Here is a 22,121-nt window from a genome sequence, read left to right as displayed (position 1 = left end):
ATGTCTAGCTCTGGGTTTGATGATTTAACCATATAACAATTACAGCACAGAAATAGGCCATCTCAGCCCTTCTAGTCCATGCCGAATGCTTACTCTCACCTAGTCCCACTGACCTGCACTCACCCCATAACCCTCCATTCCTTTCCCGTCCATATACCTATCCAATTTTACTTTAAATGACAATACCGAGCCTGCCTCTACCACTTCTACTGGAAGCTCGTTCCACACAGCTACCACTCTCTGAGTAAAGAAATTCCCTCGTGTTACCCGTCAACTTTCGCCCCCTATCTCTCAACTCATGTCTTCTTATTTGAATCTCCCCTATACTCTCAATGGAAAAAGCCTATCCACGTCAACTCGATCTATCCCCCTCATTATTTTAAATTCCTCTATCAAGTCCCCCCTCAATCTTCTACACTCCAAAGAATGTAGACCTAACTTGTTCAACCTTTCCCTGTAACTTAGGTGCTGAAACCCAGGTAACATTCTAGTAAATCTTCTCTGTACTCTCTCTATTTTGTTGGCATCTTTCCTATAATTCTGTGACCAGAACTGTACACAACACTCCAAATTCGGCTTTACCAATGCCTTGTACAATTTTAATATTACATCCCAATTCCTATACTCGGTCCGTCAGAGAAAGCAGGATCTCCCAGTGGCCACACATTTTAATTCCATATCCCATTCCCATTCTGATATGTCTATCCATGGCCTCCTCTACTGTCAAAATGAATTCAAACTCAGGTTGGAGGAACAACACCTTATATACCGGCTGGGTAGCCTCCAACCTGATGGCATGAACATTGACTTCTCTAACTTCCGTTAATGCCCCTCTTCCCCTTCTTACCCCATCCCTGACATATTTAGTTGTTTGCCTGTTCTCCATCTCCCTCTGGTGCTTCCCCCCACTCCCCCTTTCTTTCTCCCGAGGCCTCCCATCCCATGATCCTTTGCCTTCACCAGCTCTGTATCACTTTCACCAATCACCTTTCCAGCTCTTAGCTTCATCCCACCCCCTCCAGTCTTCTCTTATCATTTTGCATTTCCCCCTCCCCCCCCACTACTTTCAAATCTCTTACTATCTTTCCTTTCAGTTAGTCCTGATGAAGGGTCTCAGCCCGAAACGTCGACAGTGCTTCTCCTTATAGATGCTGCCTGGCCTGCTGTGTTCCACCAGCATTTTGTGTGTGTTGTTCCTATACTCCTTTACTCAATGCTCTGATTTATAAAGACCAGCATACCAAAAGCTTTCTTCACCACCCTATCCACATGAGATTCCACCTTCAGGGAACTATGCACCATTATTCCTAGATCACTCTGTTCTACTGCATTTTTCAATGCCCTACCATTTACCATGTATTTCCTATTTGGATTATTCCTACCAAAATGTAGCACCTCACACTTATCAGCATTAAACTCCATCTGCCATCGTTCAGCCCACTCTTCTAACAGGCCTAAATCTCTCTGCAGGCTTTGAAAACCTACTTCATTATCCACAACGCCACCTACCTTAGTATCATCTGCATACTTACTAATCCAATTTAGCAACCCATCATCCAGATCATTAATGTATATGACAAACAACACTGGACCCAGTACAGATCCCTGAGGCACACCACTAGTCACCGGCCTCCAACCTGACAAACAGTTATCCACCACTACTCTCTGGCATCTCCCATCCAGCCACTGTTGAATCCATCTTACTACTTCAATATTAATACCTAACGATTGAACCTTCCTAACTAACCTTCCATGCAGAACCTTGTCAAAGGCCTTACTGAAGTCCATATAGACAACATCCACTGCTTTACCTTCGTCAACTTTCTTCGTAACCTCTTCAAAAAATTCAATAAGATTTGTCAAACATGACTTTCCATGCACAAATCCATGTTGACTGTTCCTAATCAGACCCTGTCTATCCAGATAATAATTTGCCCAGTGAACTTGCTGTGCTTTGGAAGTACATGGTTGCTGTGGTGGTGCCTGTAATGTCTGTCTACTGGTTTGACAATCTGACCTGGTACCAAGTGGTCTTGGCCATTATGATACCGTCTGACCCACACTGCACCTCTGGACTTACGTAACTTCACTCATCAACCACGGTCTCTGTGGCTGCCTTTGTGCACTCGACCAATGTTCCCTCTAATGTGTAATGACCAGTGTGCACAAAAATCTTATGCTGTGCAAATTTTTACCTAGTGACAACAATGTGTGTGCTCTAAATTTTATAAATAGAGGTATTCATTTTAACAGCTAGCAAAACAGTGTGAATAAAAACTTTGATCTCCTCTGGGTTTGATTGTTTTCACTCTCGTTCATCTGCACTCTCACAAAAAAATACGTAGCAGGCCTGTAGTGGGTAATGAGGGATTTTCTCACCAGAGTTTTTGTGCACCATCCATGTGTAACTTGCTTGCTAAATGATGCTTTAAAAAGTCAAGTTTCCAAATATCACACCATTCCTTCCCACTTGCAAATCCTACAGCAACTTTTGCATCATGTCAATACACTCAGGTAACACCAGTTTCTGTGTGGTACATAAATATTTCTCGGAGCTGCATGTGGCTGACCTCATGAGCTTTCAGTGTAGCAGTTTCTACTGTTTTATTAAGCCATTCCACTTTAAATGAACCAAAAATTCCTTTGCACTTCATGTAAACACAAAGTACACTGCAGATGCAGTGGTCAAATCAACACGTACAAACAAGCTGGAGGAACTCAGCAGGTTGGGCAGCATCCGTTGAAACAAGCAGTCAACGTTTCGGGCCGAGACTCTTCATCACTGCCTGACCTGCTGAGTTCCTCCAGCTTGTTTGTACATGTTCCTTTGCACTTTGCTTTGCTTCCTATTGCTTCTTTGGAATTTGAAGTGGTGAATCAATCATTCCTTCAATAAAAACAGTATAAATAAACCAGTTCTAAAATCTTCAGACAAATCATCACAAACTCAACGTTGTCAACACTGTCTGCATCAGAAACCAGAAAAGGAAATGTGATTGTGTACGATCATGAAATTTATTTAACACCTTAGAGGGAACATTGTATCTGAACATTGATGTTGGATGCTGTGGCAGCATTGCATCCAACACTGCAATTTTCTTCCCAGAGGCACTTCAGCTGATGACTTCCACTCGAGGCCTGGATGCTGTATAATTCAATATGTCAGCAGCAATGTGTTGAGGGCCTCGGTCAGTGCTCCTTCCCCTCTTGATTGCAGAAGTGGCCATTTAAAGGTATCCACAAACCTCTCTGCTTGGCTTTTAGACCATGATATGGATGATATGGGGGTGAGCAGATGTGGATAATTCAACTCTTCTGGCAGAACATGGCAAACTTCTGTGAACTGAATTGAGTGCCATCATTAGAAACAAGTGTTCCTGGTCTGTAATAGCTATTGAATGGTAGCATCTGTCATTGTTGACCTCATAAATAACATTTCTGGCCATTTGCAATAGCCATCAACCAGACCAAGGTAGGTACAACCATTGATTGGGCCAGTAAAGTCAATTTGTACTGACTCCAAGGTCTGGTAGCCCTGAGGTCATGGTTGTTGATCAGCTCTAGTTGGATTCTTTGCTGCCAACGAGCATTGGGTAACACTGCTTGCATACAGATGTGATATCTTCATCTATGCCCAGCCAGTACACAAAGCTTCTCACCAGGACTTTCAGTCGATTGATGCCCAGGTGACCACGGTGGAATTTTTTTCAGTACTTCTTGTCCAAATGTTTGTGGAATCATTATTCTGTCTCCAAACATTAGACAGGAGGCCACAGTTGAGAGCGATGTATGATGTCAGTAAAAGAGTACAGCATCTTCTTCAACCTTGACTGGCCATCTGTCAACAAGGTATCTGGAGATACGCTGAAGAGGATGATCTGCAGCCGTTTCTGCTCTGATCTTGTTGACCATGACTGGGAGACCTTCAGCAGCACCCCATACAACCCAGTGGACTTCAAAGTCCACTGAAATTGCAGCTAAGACTTAGTCTTCATTTTTAGTAACCTGCTGATTCATAAGTTTGGAGAGGGCATCTGACTGATGTGTACTTGATTTTAAAATCATAGGGTAATAACATCATTATCCACCTTTGTAGACTGTTAGCTATATACACCAAATGCCTTTCTTAGACCCAAATTTGGACAACGACAGCTTCTGATCAGTAAGGAGAGAGAAGCACTCACCATAAAATATCTTATGGAATTTCTTCACAGTGAAGATGGTTCACAAGGCTTCCTTCTCAATTTGTCCATAGTTCCTTTCTGCTGCAGTCAATGATCTGACTTCTTACATGACAACTTTTCCTTCATCAGGGAAGATATGGGATATGATGGTCCCCATCCCGTAGCTGGATACAAACGGCGCAACAACAGTTAGCAACTCTGGGTTGAAATACATCAAGAGAAGGTTGGATGACAGTATATTCTTCACCTGATCAAAAGCCGTGTGGCATTGTTTGGATCACTTCCATATAGCACCCTTGTTGACTAAGGAATTGAATGGTTCCTTCAGTCAGTGCATTGCTGGAAGAGATGCAGAATAATGATTGATTATGCCCAAAACTGATCGTAAAGTGCTGACATCTGATGGTGGAGGCATCTTTAAGATAGCTGTGATGATTTAAGGATCTGGGCAATGACCATCTCATCTATGATGAATCCCAGATACTTGCGATGCAGGAGGCTATATTATTCTGCCCGAAGTCACAATCCAAAATCTTGCTTGAAACATGATCCAGTCTGATCCACGCCCTTCACGATGAGCAGCAACACCATCAGTACCACTCAGCATGCTATCCATAAGCTGTTGGAAAATTGAAGGAACTGCCTTTACCTTGAAAGGCAGACAGGGGAAGAAAATCAACACCCTAAGTGTTGTAATGGTGAGAAGCTCCTGTGAATTTTCTGCCACTTCTACCTGGAAGTAAGATTCAGCCAAGTCCAAATTTGCAAACTGTTCAATTTTGCAAAGTGAATCTTCAAGTACTGGTAATGGATACTGTTATTTAAGGACTGTGGCGGCTCGCCCACGAACTGGCTCCAGCAGTCGCAGGTGAGTCCACAAACAGCAACAACCGAGAGGCTCTGAGTGCGGGGCAGACCGCGGCCTGGAAGCTGACGTCACTTCCGCCCCGCAAAGAGCGGGGGATACTGGGAGCGGGCTCTTAAGCGTGCGCGGATTTAAACAGTAAACAGTTCAAACAACACACAAAATGCTGGTGGAACACAGCCGGCCAGGCAGCATCTATAAGGAGAAGCACTGTCAACGTTTCGGGCCGAGACCCTTCGTCAGGACTCAACCAGACCCTGCTCGACCCAGTGTGTTCCTTTCACTCGTTGTGTATCAGCGCGACCACGGGACCTTATTTTCAAAGCTTTTAGGCGTTTGCAAAGGATATTTTCCTTGCCAATATTATCCTTGTTCATTTCTACACACCCTCTCTCTTCAGCACTGAAATATTATACTATCTTCCATTTCTACTAGAGCGCAATTTTGTATCCATATTGCAATTATTGCAATATGGATACAATAATTGCTAAAGTAATGGATACAATATGGATATTGGATATGGATACAATAATTGCAAAAGTAATGGCTGTTCTAAGACTTAAGAGATTCTGCAGATGCTGGAAATCTTGAACAACAAAACAAAATGCTAGCGGAACTCGACAAGTCAGGCAGCATCTATTGAGGGCTATAAGCAATGTTTTGTAATAAGATCCATTATCAGAGTCTCTGTCCAAAACACTGTTTATTTCCCTCTATAGATGCTGCCTGACTTGCTGAGTTCCTCCAGCATCTTGTGGGTGTGAATGTTGAAAGGTTCCCAAGGTGCTAAGGTGGACTCTTGGCCTCACAAACTATCTCATTATGATCCAGCACTTCATTTGTCCTACTGCACTGCACTTTCTCATTGGCCGTTATACCTTTTCTACCTTGTTCTACCTCAAAACACTGTGCAGTGATTAGATTAGTATAAATAGAATGCAAGAGAAAACTTTTCACTCAGAGGTTTTTTTTTTACCAAGAGTGGTAGAGTCATAGAAAAGTGCAGCACAGAAACAAGCCCTTCAGCCCATCTAGTCCATGCCAAACTATTTAACCTGCCTACTCCCATCCACCTGCACTGGTGACATAGCCCTCCATACCCATACCTATCCCAGCTTTGCTTACACATTGAAATTGAGCTCACATGCACCACTTGTGCTGGAAGCTCATTCCAGACTCTCACAATCCTCTGTGTGAAGACTTTGGGGTTCTAACATTTAACTGTCATTCATTCTTTGGGGGCAGACCTCTGTTTTCGTGGATGGTTGTGAAGAAAAAGCATTTCAGCATGAAAATTGTATATGTTTCTCTGACATTAAATGTACCTTTCATGGTGTAGTCTGTTTTGTCATATGCTTTAGTGGATTCTAAATGACAATAAACTGAATCTGAATCTGACCTTTGAAACCAATGTCTTGTACTGTAGGTTTTTGCAAATAAAACATCATAAGGTGCTTTATATTTAAGATAAACCGTAACAACTCATTTATTGAATTCCAAACACTGACGCAAAAAGCATGGCAACAGAACTTTATGTGAAACATCATCTCGTCAGACCAGCCTCTAAAGGCGAAACCCCAGCTAAATGTTGGTGATTGTGAATTATGTACATTTCCACCAATTAGATTACCCTACAATACAGCTTCAACCTAACATCCTGAACTCTATACTTTGATTTATGAAGGCGAATGTGCCAAAAGCTTTCTTTACAACCCTATCTACCTGTTCTCAGATCCTTTTGTTCTACAGTACTCCGCAGTGCCTTGGCACTTGTCTGCATTAAATTCCATCTGCCATACTGCCATACCTTAGGGACATTTAAGAAACTCAGCGATAGGCACATGAATGAAAGAAAAATGGAGTGCTATGTTAGGAGGGAATGTTAGATTGATAGGTTAATATCTGAGAGTGTACCGTGCTGTAATGTTATATGCTCTATATGTTATGCTAACAACTTCCCTAAACCCTGGTTATTTGCAATCGGCACAGTACCAAGAGCGCGTGCGCCATTTGACCGGGGGGTGGGGTGGTTTCCGAGGTTGCGCATGCGCCCCAGATTCTGCCAGAAAGAAAAGCACGCATGTGCAAAGTGTTCCGTCTGCCGAAGAGAGGTGGGGCTGAAACGGCGACGTCGCTGAGCCTCGCTAGACGCATGCGCGCTGGGGTTTACAGTGTGGCTGTCATGAGAGATAGTGCGTCTGCGCTCAGGGAAGCGGGAGCGCGCATCTGAGGCCGGTGGAAGGAGGTGGGCCCGGTAACCGGCTGATCACTCCGCCGCACGGCTAGTGCCACAGCGGTCGCAGATACCGCGCTGCGGGAAGCGTCTTGCCTGGTGCAGCGGCGCCGCCGGTTGCTGGGGTAACGATAGGGCTTTGGCCGAGAGGCCCGCTTCCCGGAAGCTTCGAATCGGTTTCGGCGCTGCCCCGACAGACCGGCGGAGGGGGAACCATTGGGTAAGGGCAGGGGGCACGGAGAGTGGGCGCCTGCCAACATATTCAGGAAGCGGGGACAGCTGGCGGCACCGAGAGTCCCGGTGAATCGCTGGCCGACGCAATCCCCGCTGCTCTCCACAATCTGACCCTGTTACCTGCCACAGATCCCTGATCTCTGATCCCAGCTCTCCAGTCCCCAAGTTCCTCCTGTATCCCGCCCCGTCTCATATCTCTTCTGCTCCCAGATCCATCCCTTCCTGGTTTCTTCCTGAACCCTAGAACTCACCCCTACCTTACCCCTTTCCCCAGATGCTTGCGTCCTGTCTCGTCCCTGATTCCCTCCACACTGACCCCCATCCACCCCTTGCTCCACACGCTAGAATACCCCAGCTACACACACACATATATATGTTATAATAATGGTTGCTATAGGGGATGATAGTGAGAATAAGCACCCACAAACTATTAAATGCTCCCAATGTCGTGCCTCTCAAACAGCCCCTGACAACCACTAGCTCCTGGTCATCACGTGGCTTTGCTACTAAGACTGTCGGAACCGTTTCAACGGACAGTAGCAGGGGCAGAGGTGGGTTACTGGCGCCTTAAAACCTGTCGCTTCAGTCAGTTGGGGCTTGTCAGTCGTAGTTGGCACTTCGTCTAGGAGAAGGAAAACTCTGATCTCTATACCTACTCATAGGGAAGGCTTCAGGAGTAAACCCTGAGGAAGATCCAGAGCTGGAGACCCTAAGGCAGTCCTATGTTGAGGTCAATGCTGACTGGCAACTTCTGTGATACCACTGGTGCCATACTGTATCCATTTCTGCTGTTCCTTTGGGTTCATCAGCTTTGTGTAGAGGGGGAGCTTGCTATATGAGCAACAGCTTGCTCTCCATATGGTACTTCCCAGGCTTGCGTATTATGTAGACAGCTGGGATGCACGTTGCAACAGAGGGTCTCAATATAATAAAAAAACAGAAAATGCTGCAAATATTCAGCAGATCAGGCAGTATCGGTTGAAGGAGAAACAAAGTCCAGGTATTGGCTTAATATCCTGTTGTTACACACTGTTTATTCCCACCCCTATCCCACACCCTTCAAACCAAATTTTGTGTCTTCACTGTCGTTCTCCACCTGGCCTTATTCCCCATACCTACTTTACATTCACTATTCCTCCTCCCTGCTGTCAGACAGAAGCTACTGCAGCACAAGAACCAGAAATGTGCAGCTGGGTAACAGCATCTTTCCCCCGACACCGTTCTGCCACCCTGCACACATTACCCTGCTGCACTCCCCAACTCACAGACACACTCTTATCTTCCACTGGTCACCTTTCGTCTTTTATTGCTGCTGTTTCACATATTTATACTGCTGCTTGTTTTATCTTAATAGTGCCAATAATTTTGTACTGTCTTACATAAACATGCCCCTTGCACTTTATGTCGACCTGCTAATCTTCAGGCTGTGCCACTCAGGGACTTGTATTAATATTGTTTTGTGGTGGATCATAACTATATCAACAAAATTACCTCCAGGATGGCTTGTATAGCTACAGATACTGGTAATCTCTACAGCCAACCTCTTTTTTTTAAAAAAAAGGCAACCATGTTAACATTTACAAATATTTCTGATTCAGAACTCTATTATAGATTGTAACAAGACGTAAACTGTTTACTTGCTTTCTTGATCCTGAGCCTACCACATTTTTAAGGACTCTTAATAGTGTTTTCAATTCTGTTAGGAAAATTTTAACATATCCTTACCGCTATACCACTCCCATCCCACCCCAGACCCCTGATCTCTGATCCCAGCTCTCCAGTCCCCAAGTTCCTCCTGTACCCCACCCCATCTCACATCTCTACTGCTCCCAGATCCATCCCTTCCTGATACCTGCCTGAACCCTAGAACTCACCCCTACCTTACCCCTGAAGGTGTATGGTGTATTGGCCTTCATCAATCGTGGAATTGAATTTAGGAGCCGAGAGGTAATGTTGCAGCTATATAGGACCCTGGCCAGACACACTTGGAGTACTGTGCTCAGTTGTGGTCGCCTCACTACAGGAGGGATGTGGAAGCCATAGAAAGGGTGCAGAGGAGATTTACAAGGATGTTGCCTGGATTGGGGAGCATGCCTTATGAGAATAGGTTCGTGAACTCGGCCTTTTCTCCTTGGAGTAACGGAGGATGAGAGTTGACCTGATAGAGGTGTATAAGATGATGAGAGGCATTGATCATGTGGATAGTCGGAGGCTTTTTCCCAGGGCTGAAATGGCTGCTAGTGAGTAGGTACAGAGGAGATGTCAGGGGTTAAGTTATTTACGCAGAGAGTGGTGAGTGCACGGAATGGGCTGCTGGCCACGGTGGTGGAGGCGGATACGATAGGGTCTTTTAAGAGACTTTTAGATAGGTACGTGGAACTTAGTAAAATAGAGGGCTATGGGTAAGCCTAGTAATTTCTAAGGTACTGACATGTTCGGCACAACTTTGTTGGGCTAAAGGGCCTGTATTGTGCTTTAGGTTTTCTATATTTCTATCCTTGAAACTGGAGTTTTTCCAAATGCCTTCAAACTGTGCCTGTCAAACTTCTTAAAAATTCAAACCTTGGTGTGAGGTACCAGCTAACTACAGGCCAAAATCAAATCTTCCCTTACTGGGCAAGATTCTTAAGAAAGTAATTTTCAATTAACTCATCAACTTTCTAAATGAGAACAATATTCTAGAAAAGTTTCAGTCAGGTTTTAGAGCAAACCACAGCTTGGAGATGGCCCTTACCAAAATTGTCAGCAACCTTAAGCTCAGCACTGATGCCATCAGAGTTTTAAGTACTGTCTTCAACAGAATTGGCCACAGCATTTTTCTCAATCACATTACTGACTCTCTGGTCATGCGCTTAATTGTTCTTGTTCATATATCATTATTTTGTCTGTTTATTTGTGCAACATTATTTTGTCTGTTTTCTAAGAGATATATTGTACCTTTTGGTGTTGCTTGAGGAAGCTGTCTTGGTCCCCTACTCTTCTCTTTGTACATGCTGCCCTTAGGAGACATCATTGGAGAGCATAAACTTGATATCCACGTTTACACAGATGACACACAATTGTATATCTCAGTTAAGCCTGACGACGATAACACCTGATCTTCTCTGACTTCTGGTCTGGCTGCAATAAACAAATTGATGAGCAATAATTTCCTAAAGCTAAATGAAGATAAAACTGAGGTACTTTTGCTTGGTCCCAAAGCCAATCTTTGGTAAACTTGGGATAAACTTCTTGATAAACTTGGAAACTTGGTTCCCCTTGTAAAATCAGAAATTCTTGAACACTGCTGGTGTTTAGAGCAGCAATGATGGCCCTCCATCTCTAGTGGTGTTCAGGGCTTCCTTCATAATGTCAGTAGCTTCCTCTTGGTTTTTACTACTATCAGTCATACAAATCCCAGGTGGACATTCCGGAATACCTTTGCATTCAGATGTAGAAGGGTTGTTCATTGTTCTTTCTGTAACAATTTTGTTTTACCAGTCAGGTTTGCTAGCCCTAAGCTGAACTCCCAAGCCATTATCCTGTGACCTGTTTGGCATAGATGATCCGACTAAGAGCCAAAGCATAAATCTCTTATTCCAGCCAGCATAACTCTCTGGGTCATTGAAGCACACAAGCCTCCAAATCATGACAAGGTAGTGGTCCTCTTGGAGGAGAAGTTCCTATCCTGTGTGTTATTCTTGATTCAGATTTGAATTTAAAATCCCACCTACAGAAAGTAACCCTAGCAGGATTTCTACTCATAAGAAATATTGCAAAGGCACCTTTGTCTCTGTTATGTAATAATGCTGAAAAGCTAACTCACACCTTTATGGTGAATAGATGAGATTACTACAATGCACTTTTTACTGCCCTTCCAAAGTAATCTATTGACAAACTTCAACTCAGTCAGAATGCTGCAGCTAGACTTTTAACCAAAACCAGGATTAAATCTTGTTTTTAAAGCTCTTAATGGTCTGGGACCTGAGTACATCACCAAATTATTTTCAATTTATAATCCTGCTTGAGCTCTTAGGTATTTTTCTGCTGATCTTTAAATTTAAACAATCTTCCCCTCCAAAGGTAATTGGCTTGACAACTCTTTTGAACAACACTCTTAAACTGTCAAATTCAATACCTAAAACTATAAAGGATGCAGGTTCACTTTTTAAGTGCTGGCTGAAAATCTAGTTAACTGTGCTTTTAACTAACATTTTTGATTTTTATTTTCATGTTTATTTTTATTTTTACTTTATTTTCATGTTTATTTTTATTTTTACTTTATTTTCATGTTTATTTTTATTTCTACTTTATTTTCATGTTTTTACTTTTATCCATTGTAAATCACTTTGAGCAACGTCTGTATGAAACGTACTGTATAAATTATTATTTTTGTTATTATATGTGCTGTCATTGTCACAGCCAGGAGAGGTAGTGGGGATGAGATCCTACTACCTTTTAAATGCTTCCAATGGTGTACGTGTCAAGTAGCCTTCAACAACCAAGTCCAGCTCCTGATCTTCATGTGTGGCTCAGCTACTAAGTCCATTGGAACTATTTCTACTGACAGGAGAAGGGGCAAAAACTGGTTACTGGTGCCTCAAAACCAATTGCTTCGGGCTCATCTAGGAGAAGAAAAGCTCTGATCTCAAACCTCTGCTGCCTTACGGCTATACCCACTTGTGGGTAAAGCTTCGGGAGTAAACTCCATGGAGAAGTCTGGAGCTGGATTCTCTATGGCAGACCTACATTGAGTTCAATGCATACTAGCAACTCCTGCGACGCTGCTGGCGCTAAACTGTATTTGTCTCTGCCATTCCTTTGGACAGTAGCTTCATGGAGAGGGGCAGCCTGCGCTGAATGGGCAGAAGTTTGCTCTCCATATCATACTGCCCTGGCTTGTGTATCACGTAGACAGCTAGGATGCAATATCCATAGTCGACTCTGACCAATGGAGGGCCCTGTCTGACCATATGTACTGTGATTTAAGCTTTGGCCCTTGAGGAATGATGTTACTTTTAGCTATATACATGACAATAAACTATTGACTGACAGTAAACTTGAACAGCTCCCTACAACCTGATCTAGTTTCTCCACCCTAACTACATGGCCCTTCCTCGACACCACCTTGTTTCTATTCTCCAAGTCTGATACTGCTCCTCATGTTCAAACACCTCTAATCATCGTCTTCCTTTGCCCTGATTCTTACATACTCGCTGTAAATCATTTTGCACCCCTCACCCCAGCACTTCCCTTCTGACTTCCTTTCTTTGTGACCTTCTACTCTGACAGTGTCCAAGTCCCTCAGTGATCTCTGCCGTGTTACAGTTCAGGCTGCAGCTGAGGTCAGTCAGATTCTGACTTCTGAGATTTTGATTTTGCTTTCCTTGTTGCTTCAAGATTGGGTGAGGGAGGAAATATTTCCCTCATACTCTTGGCATCAACAGACTTGATCATCTTGCCTACTTGTTTACATCAGTAGAGGATATTTGGGAACTATTAATTGATTCAATGCAGCATACCAGAAAAAGGAGAGATTGTTATCCTGATGAGGGTCTCAGCCTGAAATGTAAACTGTTTATTTCTCCACCCACCCACCCCCCCCCTCCCCCATAGATGATGCCTGACTTTCTGAGTTCCTTCAGGATTTTGTGTGTGTTGCTCAAGATTTCCAGCCTTTGCAGAATCTAAACATAAAAGATTCTGTCCTAACAACCAGCGTAAGTCCTGATGAAGGATCTCAGCCCGAAACATTGCCTGTTTATTCCTTTCCATAGATGCTGTCTGACCTGCTGAGTTCCTCCAGTATTTTGTGTGTATTAATCTGCAGAATTTCTTGCTTTTGAAACATCAATATTTTCACTTTTGAAAGTTCTACAGATCAGAGCATCTACATAGAATGTAGATTTGTTGTGTGGAAATAGGATTCAACTTGATTATACTGTCAGGTCAAGGTGGCGCCAGTGAACAATGATTCCTCGGGTGACATCTTTCAGATAGCCAATCTCTTCAAATATCTCACTTTCTCTACATCTTCTGCTTGTTCTTTTTGTCTTGATTGTGTTATGGAAACTGTCGGAGCCCGTGATGTGCAGTTCAGAATTCGATACCAATGATCTTGTGCTCTGCTGTGTCCGGAGAGGACCTAGAATATGAGCTGCCTTGTGGAAAAGGCCAGAGATGGGGTCCTGAAGAGGACCAAGAACATAAGCTGCCTCATGGAAAAGACCAGAGGCGGGGCGTGCAGTCATGAACGACTTCGGTTTGAAGCGTCAAGGAAGATAAAAACATTGAGGTGAATGTGGAGGAGGTCAGTGGTCACTCTCAGTGCAGGCCATGGGGATGGCAGCGGGCAGTAGCCAGGTCAGTGATGTTCAGACCCAGTGAGGTAGTCGCTCTTAATGGAAACACTGAGTTCATGCAGCCACTCTCCTCGAATGTTGATGGGACGATGTTATTGATATTCTGAGATGTATGTGATTATTGGACTGTAATTTAAATTTTCAGTGTTTTCATGTTGCCGATTGGCAGATGGGTGATTACTTTTTGTGAGAGGGAGGAGTCGGGGATTTGGGGCCAGCTGTTCTTGTTGGTGTTTTTCTGTGTGGGCAATCTGTTAGTTTGTTGTGTGTGAGAGTGGATTGGAGGTTCAGATGTTATTGTCGCTGTTTTTCGGTGAGGGAGGGATTGGGGTTTTGTTGTTTCAGCTGTTGGTTTCCATGTTAGTTTTCTGTACAAGGGAAGGGGTGAGGAGTTTCGGGGTTTGCGAGTTTTGCATCTTTTTCTTTATTCATGCTGAAGGGGGAGTTGATGTCTTTTCTTTCAACAACACCCACGATTTTTATGTGTCTTTTAGCTATCTGGAGAAGACAAATATCAGACTTGTATTGACCATGTATACTTTGATAATAAAATGAACCTTTGAAACATGCAGACTCAGGTTGTCACACCCACCATCTAGGGTCACCAGGTAAGATTCATAGCCACATAGAGAAGGTAGTGAAGTTTGAAACTAATTTGATGTGACTAATTTGATTCATTTGGAAAAGTTGCCTAGATTCTGAGTGTACTTTCTGTAGTTTAGAAGTTTTTCGTTAGCTGATTGAGGCATATTAAATGATAAAGTTGTTCTTAGAACATTGAACAAGACAGTGCAAGAGCAGGCCTTCTGGATCTACAGTGATACCCATCTCAAGTAATCCCATATACTTGCACATGGGCTTTATACCAGTTTGTGTGTCTATCTAAATGCAAGCAGAAGAGTGCCATTAGGTGAGCAGCATATTTGCATATGCTGAGGTAGATCCTTGTTTTCATCCCTACCCGTATTTTCATATATTGTTTGACAGAATTATCTTTTGCTGTGCAAAAGTAAGCAGGTGGACCACAATATAAATAGAAGATAGAACAATAAAGCACAAAATTTCTCTTAGCCAGAGGTTAGTGAATCTGGAATTCATTGTCAGATACGGTAGTATACTCCCCCACTATTGGAAAAAAAATCCTATCTACATTCATCCTTTCAATATTTGATAGGTTCCAATAAGATTTCCTCTCATTCTTCTAAACTCCAGTGAGTACAGACCAGAGCCACCACATACGCCCCATATGATAACCCTTTCATTTCCGGAATCATTCTCATGAACCTCCTCTGGACTCTCCCATGCCAACACATCCTTTCTTAGATAAGGGGCCCAAAACTGCTCACATTACTCTACGAGTGTGGTCTAACCGATGAAGTATATCAGCTAGGCATATGGCTAGATGCATGAACTGGCAAGATTTAGAGATATATGGTCCGTGTGCAGCATTACATCCTTGCTTTTCTAGTCCTCTCAAAATGAATGTTAACATCACATTTGTTTTCCTTAATCCTACGTCTAATGTTTTCCAAACTGAAACTGTCAGACCTTTGATACAAGGTATGATGGATAGATAGGTGGAGTTCAGATAGGATAGAAATCAACCTTGATCCATTCAATTGAGGAATGTGGTTGAGTGAACAGAACATTCATCCACATATTTGTTATTGTTTTATGTGTATGTGCATAGTGTTACTGATTCTTGAATATTTTAGAAAAAATGTTTCCAAGACTTGTTTCTAGGGGATTTTCCAGACTGTTGGCCTTCATAGGCTTGGCAGTTTTACAGTGTGACTTACAGCTGGCTCTGCAATAGAAATTAGTTGAGTATTGCAACATGAAAGCCTTTAAATGGTTTTCTGGTGCATTTTTGGAATAGTTTAAGGAAAACCATTCCCAAATGGATGTTACATTCAAAAATGAATGAAAGTTTAAACAAAAACTTGAAGAAATTATTTGGATATTGAATGAAGACTATAAGCAGATGATAAAGCAGAGTCACCAAACAAATCACTCTTGTGATACTAAAAGTGAATAATAACGTACATCCATACTATAATCTGTAACTATCACCATGAAGAAACTGCCTATATCTCATTGGCTGCCTCCACTGAAACTTGCCAAGCAATATTTTATTTTTATTGAGATACAGTGTGGAATTGGCCCTTCTGGCTCCTCGAGCCACGTCCTCTGGCAACCTCCAATTTAACCCTCACTTAATCATAGGACAATTTTCAATAACCTACCAACTGGTATGTCTTTGGACTGTCTGAAAAAAACCTATGTGGTCACAGGGAGGACTTAAAAACTCTTTACAGACAGCAGAGAGAAATAAATGGACTGCTGTTCTGATCCTTTAACACTGGCAGTTTCCATGTTGAAGATCATAAAGAGTGCCTTTCTCATATTGATGGATTTTTTTTTCTTCATGGCAGCCTCTCAATGTTGAGGATGACTTGCTTCCATAAGACCATAACACATAGAGCAGAATTAAGCCATTTGGCCCACTGAGTCTGCTCTGTCTTTCAGTAGTGGTAGTGGTAGTCTGTCAAACCCTGGGTGGGAAGATTTGGAGAACTGGCTGATGCCCATCCAGTGGGTTCCCCCTATCCACATCACTGATGCAGTCCAAGGGAAGGGCAAGTGCCGATACAGCTTGGCACCAGTGTTGTCACAGAGGTTGCCAGAGTGAAGTTGTAAACAAGGTCAAACTGCCTTAGGGACCAAGGCTCTGGATTTCTTCCTCGGGGTTTACTCCCAAAACCTTCCCCATGGGTGGGTATGGCTGCAAGGCAGTGGAGGTTTAAAATCAGAGTTTTCCTTCTCCTAGGCAGGCTGCCATCCAAGGCTGACGAGCCCCACCAGCCCAAAGCAACTGGTTTTGAGGCACCAGTTGTCCACCTTTGCCCCTTGTCTTGTCAGTAGAAACAGTTCTGCTGGGCCTAGTAGCTAAACCACATGTGAAGGCCAAGAATTAGACTTGGTTGTCAGAGGCTGTTAGAGATGCATGCCACTTAGAGCACTTTATAGGTAGTGGGAGCTTATCAGCACTACCACCCAAGGAACCTTGCCATCATGACTGATGTATGAATAACATTGGTATAATTTGGGCTGGAAGGGCCTGTTATCTTGTTGTATCTCTTAATAAATAAATAAGTGGAAGCAGGACAAGGGTTGATGATGTGTATGGAGGTGTAATTGGATGGTCTTAGTGGGGATTGAATAGGAAACTCAACATAGAACAACAAAGTTTTGAACTTCTTACGTAGTTGTAAGTTACAGAAATGGACTTGGTGACATGGCAATAAAGTTTGTGACAATGGCTGTTATCATTTTAATTCAACTACATTTTAAATCCTCGCATCCTAATTTGCCAGCTGTTCTTGCTGTACAAAATTTCAAGTGATAAATTTGAATTTGACAGCAAAGCAGCAAAATTGTTTTTTTATATGGTGGGTGATTAATAAAGACACAGATTTCCACATGGCACACAACTGGAATCCAGATTTATTTTGAGGTTTTTATAGCTTATAAAAATGTAGCCCAGAGCTATGAAAAGTTGTAAAACTTATCTTATTGATTAATTTAAAGATGGTGTTAATTTAAGAGCCTGCTAAAAGATAAACCAATTAAGGAGCTTAATTAGTTACAAAATTTTTGCAGTATTAAACAATTATTGCACTATTTCTAATGTGCAGTGAAATAATTTGGACCATAGAGATTTAAAAATTAGCTATCTTTATCACATATGTCAAAGCATAGAGTAAAATATATTGTTTATGTCAAATCAAATAAGTGAGGATTGTACTGGGCAACTTGCAAGTGTCTCAATGCTTCCAGCGCCAACATTGCATGCCCACAACTCACTAACTATAACGTGTATGTCTTTTTGGAATATAGGAGGAAACCAGAGCGCAAACTCCTTGTAGTCAGAGGCAGGAATTAAACTTTAATCTTACAGCGGGTGCTGTAAATTTTTGTGCTAACTGCTACACTATCATACACCCTTAATGCTATGATAACCTATGCTGTTGTTGACAATTATTTTCTCTAATTATTATTCTTGGTTATATGCCGGAATGGCAAACATTGATTGGCTATCTAACCAGGATCTTTTGCCACAAAACCTAAAGCTTTGCTTCTCACTCTCACTGCTGAAACCTTTATCTGAGGTGTCTTGATTAGAAAGAGGTTTATTTCTCTTCAGTGGGATCGTGAGGCCAAACATAGTTCACAGAACATGGAGCAGTACAGCACAGTGCAGGCCTTCTGGCCCACAATGTTGTGCCAATTTTTTAACCAATTTAATGCTTCCCTCCTATATAGCCCTCTATTTTTCTATCATCCATGTACCTGTCTAAGAGTTTCTTAAATACCCCTAATGTGTCTGCCTCTAACTCTATTATCTCACCACTCTGTGTAAAGATCTTATCCCTGACATATACTTTTCCCCCAAACACCTTAAAATTATGCCCCTGATATTAGCTATTTCTGCACTGGGAGAAAAGTGTCTGGCTGCCCACTCAATCTAAGCCTCGTATCATCTTGTGTAGCAATATCAAGTCACCTCTCTGCAGTTTTAAAACAAGACTGCATGTGTTGGAAATCTGAAACAAATACAGAATATGTTGTTACTGGTACCTTTTGAGTGGGAAGATAGAATAATGCCTCTGTTCTAACCTGGCTGACAAGAGACATGTTTACTTCATGTGTATTGTATGACTTGGGAATGCAGCAGTATCAATTGTTGTACTGTCAAATCATCAATGCTGCTGACATTAGCTGCTTCAGTATATACAAAATCATGAATGTTGCACCTTTATTGTACAGTTTTGTGAAAAATCACAGGGACAACTGCAGGATAAATTGGAAGCTGCTGACAATTTCTGAGCAGCATTTACCATAAGTCGCATATTTCAATGTCTGGATGTAACATTTGAGGAATTGATGATGGAACTCAGTGAGTCTCAAAGTTCAAAGTAAACTTGTTATCCAAGTACACTGGCCACTTTATTAGGTATACCTGTACACCTGCTTGTTAATGAAAATATCTAAGCACTCAATCATGCGCAGCACTCAATGCATAAGATCACTTAGACATGGCCAAGAGGTTCAATTGTTGTTCACACCAAACATCAGACTGGGGGAAGAAATGTGATCACAGTGACTTTGATTGTGGAATGATTGTTGGAGCCAGAGGGGATAGTTTGGGTATCCCAGAAACTACTGATCTCCTGGGATTTTCTTGTACAACAATGTCTAGAGTTTACAGGGAATGGTAAGGAAAACAAAAAACGTCCAGTAAGTGACAGTTCTGTGGGCAAAACCGCCTTGAAATTGAGAGAGGTCAGAGGAGAGAATGGCTGATTAGTTCAAGCTGACAGGAAGGCAACAGTAACTCATTTAGCCATGCATTACAACAATGGTGTGCAGATGAGTATTGAGTTGTTGCTGCATGATTGACTGAGTAGATATTTGTATTAATGAGCAGGTGTATGTAATAAAGTGGCTGCTAAGTGTATGCTTACTATCCTATTGTTGAATGTGTTTTGGATGTAACCATTAATATGCACTAATTTGCCAAAAATCAGTTCTGTAATTGTCTTTCACCACCCTAGGGGCTGTCAGAAATGTCCATGGTCCTGTTTGCTTCAGTGGTGCGTGTTCGAGATGGCCTTCCACTCTCTGCTTCTACTGATTATGAACACAATAAAGGAGTGCAGGAGAGCAAGAAGCATCTAAAAGTTCTGTCAAAAAAACTAGGGCATCTGCCTGATCGATGTACACTGAAAGATGTAGACTACAATGTACAGTAAGTTATTGATATTCCCATCCCCTCTTTACTTTAGGAGGATATGGTGTATGTTTTAAATGTTTTGTAAAATTATATCACTTCTGTTAATCAAGCAAAGTGACAATCAAGTAATCAGACAAATTTGAGCAACACACACAAAATGCTGGAGGAACTTGGCAAGTCAGGCATCATCTATGAAGAGGAATAAACAGTTACTGTTTTGGGCTGATCCTTTCATTGGGGTTGGAAAGGAAGTGGGAGTAAGATGGTGGGTAAGGAAAAGGAGGAGAAGTATAAGCCGGCAAGTGATAGGTAAAACCAAGTGAGGGGATGTGGGCGGGTGAGGAAGGGGGGTTTGAGGAAGTAAGCAGAAGGTTATGTTGCTGTTTGGGTGAGTGCAAGGTCAGAATAGGAGAGCAGCAGAAATCACGGGGGTGCATGAGAGAGGCTATCTCTGAACTCCCATCAACGAGAAGATTTAAACTTCCTTCAGAGTAGACATACCTGGAAGAGACTTTGCAATAGAGGAGCAAATCATAAACTCAAAGGTTTTGCAGAAATCCAGACAACAAAATGCCAGAGGAAATTGTTATCTTATTTTATGGATGTTACTTGCAGGAACTGGATTAAGCATTTAGTTCCAAATATGATCGATATATTATTTTCCCTGAAGAAACTATCAATCTTACGATTTGCGAGGGTGAGTTCCAAATTTCTACCGCGCTTTACGTATAGTGCTTCATTGAGTCATAGAGTTGTATAGCATGGAGATGGGCGCTTCAGTCCACTGGTCTATGCTGACCATCTTGCCTATCTGTACTACAGTCATAGAGCAGTGAAGCACAGAAACAGGCCCTTCAGCCCATTTAGTCCCATGTTTTCCAGTATATACTAATTTTACTAATCCCACTTTTCTGTATTATGCTTTGCTTGATTCAAATACCTGACCAGAAGTCTCATCAATGCTATTAATGTTCCTGCTGCTTATACGACCACCTCTTGACAGCTTATTCCAGGTACCAACTACTCTTAGTGTGAAACGTTTATCCCTCAGATCCCCTTTAAACATCCTCCCTCTTGCCTTAAACATACGCAGTTATGGACACTCCTATGATGGGGAAATAGACACTGGTTACCTACCTTATTTATCCCTTTCTTAACTTGATATGTGCTTAATATGTTACCTCTAGCTTCCAGGGCAAACCGACCTAACCTATCCAGACTCAAATCTGCCATCTGAGGCAGCATCCCTGTGAACATTTATCTAAATTACGTTATTCCTATAGTATGATGATTAGAACTACACACAGTACTCTCAAGTACAATATAGCAGGCTTTACACAATTGTTAACATCACATCCCAACTCTTGTACTCAATGCTTCAACTGCCGACAAAATCAGGCAGGACGTTCCCTTTACAGAGCATTATTTGTACTCCAAGTCTCTGTTCAACAACAATCTCCAGCACCTTGCCATTTACAGTGCATGTCCTGCTCTGAAATGCATCACTTTGCAGTTGTTCGAGTTTATTCCATCTGCTACTCCCTTGCACTGGCAGATCTGTATTCTGTTGTAACTTTGGATAAGCTTCTTCATTGTCCATTATACCACCCATTTTGGTTTTTGTGCAAACTTACTAATTTGCCTTGTGTTCTACCTTATGTATAATTCATGTTCATTTAAATTTGTTAACTTATGTTTGCCATGTTGTTAAATAGCTAATTTTCATGGCATTTATACCCTGTGCATGTATGCCTATGACAACAATAAATCTGAATTTGCATACTACCTTGAGATTTATTTTTTTGCGGGCACTTACAGGAAAAAAGAAATACAATAGAATTTTATTTAAAAAAACTATACATAAACAAAGACTGACAAACAACGAACATGCAAAAGAAGACAAATTACAAAGAAAAATAAAACTGAGAGTATGAGTTGTAAAAGAGTCCTTGAAAGTGAGGCTGTAGGTCATAGAATCAGTGGAAATAATGATGTATGAATCTGTTCACTGGGATCTGCCCAAAGTCCAGAGAATTTTGGTAAATTATCACAAACTTGTCTGTTATAACTTCTGTGATGCATCCCATCAGGACTTGTCTATCTTAGGCCCGCTAGTTTGCTCATCACTACCTCTTTAGTGACAGCAATTGTATCAAGGTTCTCACCTTCCATCGTTTCCATAACATCTCTCTTTGGCATGTTAGATATCTCCTCCACTGTTAAGATTGACAAAAGATAGTTGTTCCAGGCCTTGGCCATTTCCATACTATTCGATATTTATTTCCTCTGCTCATCTTTCAAGGGACCTTCTCTTTTCCACTTTATAAAATCTTTTACTATCTGTATAATTAATTCTAGTTTACTCTTATTACCTAGCTTCCCCTTTCATATTGTTTGCCTAGTGATTATTTGTTGATTTTTAAAGCTTTCTGAATCTTCCATTTTCTCACTAGTCTTTGTATGCATG

At 42.0% G+C, this 22,121-nt stretch overlaps 1 protein-coding gene across 6 annotated transcripts in view; it reads left to right on the top strand.

Moving 5' to 3' along the window:
• Positions 1–7,208: 7,208 nt before the first annotated feature.
• The window catches only part of sec22a (SEC22 homolog A, vesicle trafficking protein), a 145,132-nt gene continuing 130,219 nt past the window's right edge, over positions 7,209–22,121 (top strand). For 3 of the 6 annotated variants that reach the window (XR_009511710.1, XM_059967672.1, XM_059967668.1), the window contains exons 1-2: positions 7,216–7,502; positions 19,476–19,669. Coding sequence is in view for 5 of the 6 variants with exons in the window: in XM_059967672.1 (XP_059823655.1) it covers positions 19,488–19,669 (182 nt within the window). In the remaining variant the exon portion in view is untranslated. Of the gene's footprint in view, positions 7,503–7,979; positions 8,068–19,475; positions 19,670–22,121 lie in introns of all 6 variants that reach the window. The other 3 variants (XM_059967669.1, XM_059967671.1, XM_059967670.1) reach the window with 3 other exon arrangements.

The sequence above is a fragment of the Hypanus sabinus genome, chromosome 4 (assembly GCF_030144855.1).
Source record: "Hypanus sabinus isolate sHypSab1 chromosome 4, sHypSab1.hap1, whole genome shotgun sequence".
In the NCBI taxonomy this organism is placed as follows: Eukaryota; Metazoa; Chordata; class Chondrichthyes; order Myliobatiformes; family Dasyatidae; genus Hypanus; species Hypanus sabinus.
Note: the sequence above shows the minus strand (reverse complement) of the source record. Positions and strands in the feature narration are given on the sequence as shown.